The 10,646-nt window shown below is 37.8% G+C and overlaps 1 protein-coding gene across 1 annotated transcript; it reads right to left on the reverse strand.

Moving 5' to 3' along the window:
- Positions 1-441: 441 nt before the first annotated feature.
- On the reverse strand, positions 442-3,794 carry LOC131229075 (uncharacterized). Its single transcript, XM_058224936.1, has 2 exons — positions 3,542-3,794; positions 442-838 (listed from the first exon to the last, which is right to left on the reverse strand). Exons 1-2 carry the CDS (start codon positions 3,768-3,770, stop codon positions 513-515), a joined length of 555 nt encoding a protein of 184 aa, XP_058080919.1. The 5' UTR covers positions 3,771-3,794; the 3' UTR covers positions 442-512.
- Between the last annotated feature and the right edge of the window lie 6,852 nt (positions 3,795-10,646).

Here is a 10,646-nt window from a genome sequence, read left to right on the forward strand (position 1 = left end):
TCTGCCCCATTTACCAAATTGGCCACACATGTACATTGAACGTGGGAATATCGGCAACTTTTACTAAAATGTATTCATGGCCCATCTAATGAATTGGCCAGCCTTTTTTTTAAGCTATTGATGGCCCACCAAATTGGAAAGGCATGTTTTCTGTATTTTTTTTTTCCCTACATATGTAATATGCATGTGATAATATGTGTATGACAACATATAGACAATATCTCAGTACGTTCTATTAAAAGTCACCAGAAGAGTCCTCACACTAAAATGTTACAAAAATATTCACATGCATGACCACCCATATTCACATAGGCACACGTTTGGGACATCCAATCCAATCATAAGGTGGGGTTGAACCACCGACATTCCCAATAAGTCAGGCAGATCCTTCCATCATGACCGTTCACACTTATCACGACCGAAGTGGTACATGTGTGGCTTTTGGGACACCATCTAGCGTGTGGCCTGGATGTCACCCACATGTGGGCCAAGATCACCACGATCTCTCTTGTTCAATTTCTCTTCCTTTCTTGATACACACGTGCCAGGGTTTTAGATTGCTGCTGGAGCTTTATAACTCCGGCAGTGTAAGTACGGATCCCATTTCCGACTGATGAAAACTGGATTGCTCTCGTTTTTCTGACCGGGACACGTCGGCAGGGGGAGCGTTTCGGCAACCGGACAATCCTGGCCGTGCATACCTTCTCCAATCTTGGGATTGCATGGAGGTGGGAAGGAAGATCAATGATGAAGTCTCCATACTCGTCAGTGGCCCCTTGTGACCAGTTCAATTTCCTTCTTTTCCCGCCAATTTTGCATGTGACACCAACCAGAGCACCTTCAAACATGGAAAACATAGTGTTAGAGATGTGGGCCCAACTAACTTCCACCGTCGATCATAGCACTAGAAGTACCGATGCAGGGATGGGCGTGATGAGCTCAATCACCATCTTCCTCAAGGAGATAATTACTCCCGGTCCACGGAGTTTATGGACTCCTCACATAGATTCCTCGAATCCACAAATAGAGATAGAAATTGTAATAATAAAAATGAATTTACAATCCCTGAAATAGTGATACCAAACTTATGAAGAAGTTTTACAATCAAACTCCAACTCAAACTCTTAAAAATCATGACTTGGCAAAAAATAGTAAGTGTCCTATTTGGCTTAACGATATTATCCTCCTAATTTTTCTAAGTGCTTTTCATTTTGGACACAATTCCTAAAGCCCCGTATGGATCAAAAGAAAAGATTGAACTAAAACTTACTATAAATAGTATAAAAAGGAAATAAAATGGATTTTTGATATCCGGTGGAATCTCATAAATTCAGCGTGGGCAACCTGGAATAACAGATTGGGTGGCTAAAGTAGCTTCTCTTACCCACAAATTTATATATGGCACATCAAATAATTCATTTCAATATGCAAGATATTCATATTTTAAGGTTATGGGGATCCAAATTACTTCCACCCTTCTTTGGTTCATCTTGACATGAAAGTGTCTACAACCCACTCTATATCAAATACTAATAGCATTTCTAGTTTAGTGAATTCATTTCATTTATTTAGATTGTTCATTAGATCTAGCACACACTTCTTAGATACCCTGCAAACATTGCACCGATCTAAAAAATATTAATTAATTGATTAATGGCTTTTAATATAGATAGTCAAGATCATTTACAATAAGAATAAATCCAACCAAGATCCAATCCATCTATTTGTTAGGACGCATCATGTATTGCTTATTATTCCAAAGGCCGGTTCGGGAGCCTGGAACTAAAGTCCTAGATCCGTTATCCTGCTTTTTCAATTATGTTGCGCAGCTTATATTCTCTAAAATTTGAAATTCAGAAATTGTACTTGGGACCTGAGTTTTGAACATTAAATTCATGAAGTTATTTTGTAGTATATTCACAAAATAATGAATATGGTAAATTAAATGCTCTTAAATATTCCGAGTATGATATATATGTGGATTGTATCATTTTACTGAATCTATTATAATATAGTCTTCGTAGTAAAATAATAATATTATTAATAATTTTAAATTATTAATGACCATTGATTTCGTACTTGAAACTAAATCTTATGATATGAATGTAAATGAAGACGTTCAGGCCACTAATGAAGGTAAATATATATCTTAAGCTAAAGATGGTAGATATCTATACACCACTGCACACGCTAACATGTCTGAAAATATACATTACCTGATCGGTCTATCAGGTGGGCCACATCATGTGGATTCTCTAGCCCAAAATATTTTGCAGATTTACTGATCAGGTGGACCATAATAAGACGCTAAGGCAATATCTAGTGTACATTGATGAATGTAAATCAACCCTGACCATCCAAACCGTGGGCCCTTATTGAGGATGAAGCATATCCTGAACACACTTATAAGATGAGATTGAACATTCAGTTTGGTGGGCCATCAAATAGACAGTTAAAAATAAAATGGTCATTAATCCAATTTCAACCTTTTATTTTTTACGGTTAAGATCATTAATCCAATTTCAACTGATTATATTTGAAGGTTAAGATCATCTAACCAATGCGATTGTTAGGCTTTGCTCCGTAAGCATACGGGGGTCTTTGATTGGTTGGTCCATATTGACTTACATGTGTGCTAACGTACGGTTGATGTGCTACCATTAAAGAAACGAAGATAACAACTGCACTCAAGAACGACTATTCCAAAGTACACATAAAGGTGGGAGGGATCCAATCCACCCAGTTATATATTGCACATGTCGCATGTGTGCGATGATCCAAACCGTTCATTCATTGTAACACCAAAAAAATAGATTGTGGACCAAAGTCACAACGATCAGACAATCCTAGCCATCAGATATCTATGTGCACCATTTTTTAAATTGTTACGATGGTTCGATCATGGATGTCCATAGTGAAAAATGAACATACAGCCTCATGTTATAATTGCTTTAGCATGCAATGAAACTAGAATACAAAATAATCAAAAGAAAACAATGATCTGAACCGTTCATTCATTGTAAACCCCGGAATTGGACATAGACCGAAAGCACAACAATGTTCGAGCAACCCTGACCACGCAAAACATTTCGTAGAAAACTCACTGGCTGTATTTTAGTGAAATTTTGTGTACCAATCTTTAAATGGATAGAATTTTCCAATCACTACGAGTTTTAGACCATGGTCCACTTGTGATCTTCCCTAGTAAATGAACGGTTCCGATCATTATGTGCTAACCGTATTTTTAGCGAATTCTTTTGTACACTCTTTAAATGGATAGAATTGTCTGATGACTGCAATTTTTGGACCGTTCCGATCATCATACATGTATGATCTAACCGTATTTTCTTGAATTCTTGTGTACCACTCTTTAAATGGATAGAAATTTCCGATTACTGTGATTTTTGGAACATGATTCACTTGCCGTCATCCCCAGTGAACGAACGGTTGCGATCATCATAGACGTATACCACATGCGGTGTAGATTGGGAGGATTCTCTCTCTCTCTCTCTCTCTCATAAAAGATGATAAACATACAAACCTGGCACATGCCATGCACGACTCGTCACGTCTCCAGGTAAGCAAGCCTCGCAAAGTACCGTACCGGTGACCAGCACGGACGACAGCTTCTCCTCTCCATACCCAGCCGTCCGTACGAACTCCTCTTGTAGGGGCAGCCGGTCATCCGGTTCGACGGTCGAGAATGCTGCTGCCCATGAATTGGAGAAGAAGAAGAACACGAGAATGGAGAAGCCACGAAATCCGGTCATTCTTCTTCTCTTTGTGATAGAAACGCTGAGAGAATGAAAGGCTGGCCGTTGGATTTTATAGACATGCCCTTGGTTTCACGTGTAATTACAAGCATGTGGAAATTTAGACGGAACTTAGTAGTGAAATTATGGAAATGCCCTTGTCAAAGGAAATTTTTTTTTTTTTTTTGGGTTAGCTTGTTAGCACAGGAAGCGGATTAGCTGATGTACCTCAGACCAACTGTATTGACGTCAGTAAGTTCCGTGGGTCTTATATGAAATATGTGTTATATCCAAAACCGTCCATCCATTTGGCTAGCGCGTCTTAAGGCTCGAGACTAAAAATAAGACAAGTCGACCACACTGCAAAAAGCAGTAGGAGATTGAACGTCTACCATTAAAACCTTTTTTGGGGTCACAGAAGTTTTGGATCAATATGAAAATTTTTTTTTCCTCTTCATCCATATCTTTGTGACCTTACGAGCAGATTGGTTAGAAAATAAACGTTATGGTGAACCCTATGAATTTTTTAATGGTGAAAACCAATATCTCCGCTACTATTTGTGTATGGTCTATATGATCTTTGGATAAGATTCATTTTTTAGATAATGCTTTAAAATAATCTCTAAAAATAGATGAACGGGGGTAGATATGATAAATACATAAATGTAGGCCCATATGACTTTGATCTTCTTTGAACCGTTCGTATAACTCGGAGCTCGAGGAGCGTCCATGTTCGTCTACGCACGACACGTACCTACAGCAGCTATATATCCGGTGTGTGGTACACCAGCCAATCCGCTTCCGTAGTACACCCCACTGTCAGTATACACTCCGCTGTTACCCACCCCCACTGACCACTGGGGAACCGGGCGCGGATTAGATACTGACAAGGTTAGTACCCAAATCGCAACTGAAGTGGCTTCACTAAGCTCTGTGGACCCCACCATGATGCATGTGTTATATCCATACCGTCCATCCATTTGGAGAGATCGTTTTATGCCATGATGAAAATAATGAGATAGATATAAAGTTCCAGTGTACCCCACCATAGAAAACAATGGGAATAGTGACATCCGCTGTTCAAAACTTCTTAGTGGCTACAGAAGTTTCCGATCAAGCTTATATTTTCGTTTTCCCTTCATTTATCTCTATGTTAATTTATGAATAGGTTGGATAAATACATCATGGTGGGCCCTATAAATGTTTCAACGGTGGGTGTGACTGATCACACCGTTTTCTGTGGTGGGTCCACTTGAACTTTAGATCTATATCATTCTTTTTTTCATGCTATAAAAGGATCTCCAAAAATGGATGGACGACATGGATACAACACATGCATCATGGTGGGGTCCACATAACTTGGAAACGTCACTTCGGTAGATATTTGGCTACTGACCTTGTCAGTAACTAATCCGCGCCCCTCGGGAATCTTGTCAAAGGAAATTGGGACCCATTAGAATTTGCTTTATCGGTCACCATCTGATCATGTACAGCTTTTCAAGTGGGGCCATGATGTCCCTGCATGACAGTTCATGTACACGCTACACGTGTCACATGGCATAAAGGTGTGAGATCCTTTCCATCCAACAGAGGATTACCACTACGGAGATGCCCTGGCTCAAGAATCAGGTCCGTCCACTTGCTAGGTGTGCCACAATTAATTTATGCTGCAAATGTACGGCTACTAAAACTTTTGCCGAAGGTTTATAACATGTCCACCTGTTTCTAATATTGTGGCCCATCTGCTGAGTGGACTATCTTCATTTTTTGAGAAGGAACATTTAGATGGTAAGATCCACATGATGAATGACTTGGATTTTACATAGGCTCAACCGCGTGTGGTCTTAACGAACGCTCAATGATAAAAATCACATGATGGGCATTTTAGTAATTTTGCAAAAAAAACTAGTGGGTCCCACCTAACATGGGTCCCACACGAGATGGTATTATCTTGCTTCTCCCAATCTCGTAGCGTAAGGCTTCGTTAGTCCAGAGATGGTGATGACCGTTGGTAGGTTGCCTACCAAACCCCTCTCTCTCTCTCTCTCTCAATATTCGGTTGAAGAGATGTGTGTTTTTCTTGGAGGCTTTCCTACCACCTTTGCATTGGAAACCTACTGCTGTTTCTGATTACCTAAAACAGGAATTACAGACTGAAAAGAACCCCACAAGTAGTGAAATCCAGACCGTCTAAGTCATGTGGCCATTGTGGATGGATGGTCACCTAATCAGTACGTAGAAAATGGACGCCTAAAATCATTGAGTCACCACCATTTTAAAAAGTTGCTGAACTACCATCGATCATGTGTTCTTGTGGGGTGCACTCAACACACGGACACGTAGCACAACGTAGATTTAATCTGGGTCTCCATCCTTTGAGTCATGCCATGAAACACCTGAAAAAAAAGTCACTGACTTTATAATCTTAACCGTCCAACTACCCTGGCCGTGGCTGAATACGAAAATTAATGTCCTTCAATCTTACTTGAAAAGATTGTCCAATGTGTCCAGCGCGAGACATTTCTCACCCTTTTCTTGCCTAAATACCTGCCTTAGTTCGTAGGTTAACATGTGAAACCTAATTAAGGTAAAGTTCCCGCATGTTCTATCTGATAATGTTTGACAAAGACTGAATTTTTATTCAGAGTAATTACTCATTTATACTGAATACAATGCCAAGAATGGCGAAACCTAAGAATAAAATATACTGTCAGGTATCCTAAATATAGTCTAACTATATATACATTAGCCAAAGAAAGACCAAATAAGAGGCAACAATCAAGGCAATAATAATATCTATCACTAACACTATCTTCCTTAGCATTTTCTATATACGAAAACATAAGTAGAGAAATGTTAATTTTTGAAAATGTCCTAATGGAAGATTACTTATGTGATGAAAGAGCACGAAAGAAAGGTATATCATTTTAATTTAGCCCAACTCAAGGAATGTTGAATGCACGTTTGATGTTTGGGTTTTCCCCTTAGGGCCAATTTTGGGATCTGTTTCTTAGATTTGAGCCATCATTTCAATTTTAAAATAAGCGTATAATCTAGATCATTCATTAGATGGACAATAAAGAATATACACATTTCATCATGTGCATCTTAAGTATTGGATCTGATTTATTCATCTTATGGACACTAATATAAGGATCTAACCATCCATCTGAATTGTTTCATACCAACCGTTTGTCATGTGAGTGTTAAAGGCTAGACTTATAATGCTCATTGATGATGACCAGATCATACAGAGTCTTGATTCGGCTTAATTGCGAGCTCATTACCCATATGTTAGGAGTTAATATAAACCGTTGGAATGAGGAAGGTGATACCTACCTGTCTGTTTCTCTTTAAAGATACTTACTTTTTCCAACGATCAATAAAAATCGCCTTGTGGGCCAAATCAGACTAATTAATTATTAATCCATTGAGGGCATAATTAAAATTCCAATCTTAAGTCCGTACATGTGAGATTTAATTCGGTTGTATGTTAACCACCATAGTGACCTCAATCGGAGAAAGTTTTACGGGCCCTGACTTGTCATATTGGGATTTAGTTTATGGATTGCATACAATGCCGTTTATGTCCAATACGAATGGTGATGAAAATGCAAACGATTACCGTTTGGTAAGGGCATAAACGAGGTGGAGTAAATGGTGTTGGTGATATAAAGCTGAAAGATTCATCTTACCTGCAAGTGTTGAGTGTCTCAAATTTATATAATTAACATTTCTTAGCTTCATGTTCAGGAGAGTCACTTGCATGTTATGATTACCTCCTACAGGAGGAGTGATGATGATGTAACTGATTCTCGCTAGGAATGGATGGTCGGGCCCATCTTCATCCTGAATAGTTTAATTAAAGGCCTCAATTAATTGAATTGATAAATTTTGTCAGATATTCAATTTTATTCAAGAATTGTTTTATGTAAACAATTTACTAATGTAAGTATATTTGCAACCAGTTATAATTCTAATTCCAAACGCGTAAAGTTCCTATCTTAACCGAGTCTGATTATGTTCAATGAAACGAAGTCCATAGAGAAAGTACGGGGATGCTTACATTTGGATATTACTCTAGAAAAATCTGAACCTTCAAAATTCTTTGAAAACAGTCAAAATATTAGTCTTGTGACCTCAGGACATGGACCTGGACATAACGAAATTAGAAAAAAGAAATATGGTTCTAATGAGGGATCTTCAGATCCTCCTAGTCCTTCAAGTTCTCCAGTTGGCAATCAACCTGGGATTAGATCGAGACATAAGTAGGGTAAAAGGAATAACTACTTCTTTTGTCTAAAGCTGGGCCATACGAAGAAAGACTGCATAAAGTACATGCAGTGGCTCGTAAGGAATGGTAATAATGCAATTCTGGTTTGTTTTGAATACAATCTAACTAATGTGTCGGTAGATTCTTGGTGGATAGATTTGGGAACAACTATTCACATATGTACTACTATGCAGGACTTGCTACAGAGTAGGTTACCAACTAATGTGGAATGCTCAATATACGTAAGCAATGACATTAAAGTTGGCGTGGAGGCAGTCAAAGTCTGTGGGCTTAAGCTAAGGTCAGGTCATTTATTGAATCTAGTAGATATATTTTGTGTGCCTTTTATAATGTGTAATTTGATCTTTATTTCTTGGTCAGATAAAACATGTTATTCTTTTTCAATTAAAGTTAACGTTGACTCTATGATGAACAACCTATACCAATTAGACTTAAATGCCTCACACGTTTATAATGTAAATGGCCTGTATGGAAATAAAGTAGGATCTAAACGAAGACTAGATTATGAAAATTTCTCGATGTTGTGGCATATGCGATTATGTCATATATCTCGTGAGAGATTGGATAGGCTTATGCAAGAAGGGATTCTTCGTTCTCTAGACTTCTTCGACTATAAAGTATGTATTGATTGTATTAAAGGTAAGCAGACCAGAACTAGAAAAAAAGGTGTAATAAGGAGTATAAGACTCTTATAAGTGCTACATACGGACATTTGTGAGTCATTCCCTATAGCATCTTGCAATGGCATAAATATTTTATCACCTTTATAGATGACTACTTTCGTTTCGGGTATCTCTATCTTATTTGTAAAAAATCAGATGCCTTCTATGCTTTTAAAATTTATAAGGTTGAAGTTGAAAATCAACTCGATAAGAAGATTAAAGTCGTCGGGTCTAACTGTGGTGCTAAATACTATAATAAATATGACGAATCAGGTCGTAATTCAGGGTTATTCACTAGATACCTACAAGATTATGACATTATCGCTCATTACACCATGCATGGGACTCTATAACAAAATGATGTGGCTGAAAGGCGTAATCGTACCCTTATGGATATGATGCATAGCATGATAAGCAATTTGACATTGCTAGAATCTCTATGGGGTGATGTGATCAAAATTGCAGTTCATATCCTTCACATGGTTCACAGAAAAGTTGTAAGTAAAACCCCTTTTGATTGTGGAATAGGAGAAAGCCAAGTCTCTGATATTTACATGTTTGTAGATGTCCTGCTGAGGGCAAAATTTATAACCCGCATGAACGAAAACTCGATCCCAGAACCATAAGTTGTTTCCTTATAAAATACTCAGAAAGGTCAAAATGTTATCGATTCTATTGTCCTTCCCACTCTATTGGGATTGTTGAGACTAGGAATGCCAGATGCATTAAGGACACCGAAAATAGTGGAAGCACGAACATTAGGAATTTTGTATTCAATGAAGAAAGGACTGTAACTCCGGTCACAGTCATTTCAGATCATATGGATATAAATCCTGCAGTTGAGCATGTAATTACTACAAAACACTACGATGAACCTCTTATACATCTCACTGATAAGGGAAATTAAAATCACACCCAAGAGGTTGAGCCATTGAAAAGATCTGAAAAAGAGATGAGGCTTGTGAATCGAGACAATTACATTGTATATCTGCAGCAACATGAGTTTGACATAGGGGTGAAAAATGATCATGAATTATTTATACAAGTTAAACAAAGTGCTAAACCCTTCTCGTTGGATTGATGCTATGAAAGATGAGTTAAAATCCATGAGGAATAATAAAGTATGAGATCTTGTTGAGTTACCCTTAGGAATAAAGTCAATTGGTTGTAAATGGGTATTTAAAAGCAAGCGGGACTCCAATGGTAATGTCGAAAGATATAAAGCCAAACTTGTTGATAAGGGTTTTAACCTGCGTGAAGGCATTGATTTTAAGAAGGCTTTCTTACTAGTATCTAAGAAAGACTCATTTAGGATCATAATGGCTCTTACGACTCATATGGATTTGAAACTACATCAAATGCATGTAAAGATTGCATTTCTCAATGAGAATCTAAATGAAAACATATATATGTTACAACCTGAAGGTTTTATAGTCGATGACTCAGAACATATGATTTCTAAATTAAAGAAGACCATCAATGGGTTGAAACAGGCATCACGACAATGGTACTTAAAAGTCTCATAAAGTGATTTCCTCATATGGAAACTAAGTGGGATTCTAAGGGTAATATCGAAAAATATAAAACCAGACTTGTTGTTAAGGATTTTAACCAGTGTGAAGGCATTGATTTTAAGAAGACTTTCTCACCAGTATCTAAGAAAGACTCATTCATTATGATCTTGTGGCTCATATGGATTTAGAGATACATCAGATAGATGTAAAGACTGCGTTTCTCTATGGGGATCTAAATGAGAACGTATATAAGTTACAACCTGAAGATTTTATAGCATATAGCTTAGAACATATGGTTTGTAAACTAAAGAAGTCCATGTGGCCCACTTGAGCCTTCAATTTGCCTCATTTTTGTGCTCATGTACTATAATGATCTGTCAAAATGGATGGATGGCATGGATAAAACATACACAACATATTGGGC

This window comes from Magnolia sinica, chromosome 16 (genome assembly GCF_029962835.1).
Source record: "Magnolia sinica isolate HGM2019 chromosome 16, MsV1, whole genome shotgun sequence".
NCBI lineage: Eukaryota > Viridiplantae > Streptophyta > Magnoliopsida > Magnoliales > Magnoliaceae > Magnolia > Magnolia sinica.

What these genes read in the sequence shown, in the direction of transcription:
- LOC131229075 (XM_058224936.1), bottom strand. Translation starts at nt 3,770, where the DNA reads ATGACCGGATTTCGTGGCTTCTCCATTCTCGTGTTCTTCTTCTTCTCC. An exon ending in TCGTGCATGGCATGTGCCAG is followed by an intron (nt 839 to 3,541) that starts GTTTGTATGTTT and finishes CCATGTTTGAAG; the next exon opens with GTGCTCTGGTTGGTGTCACA.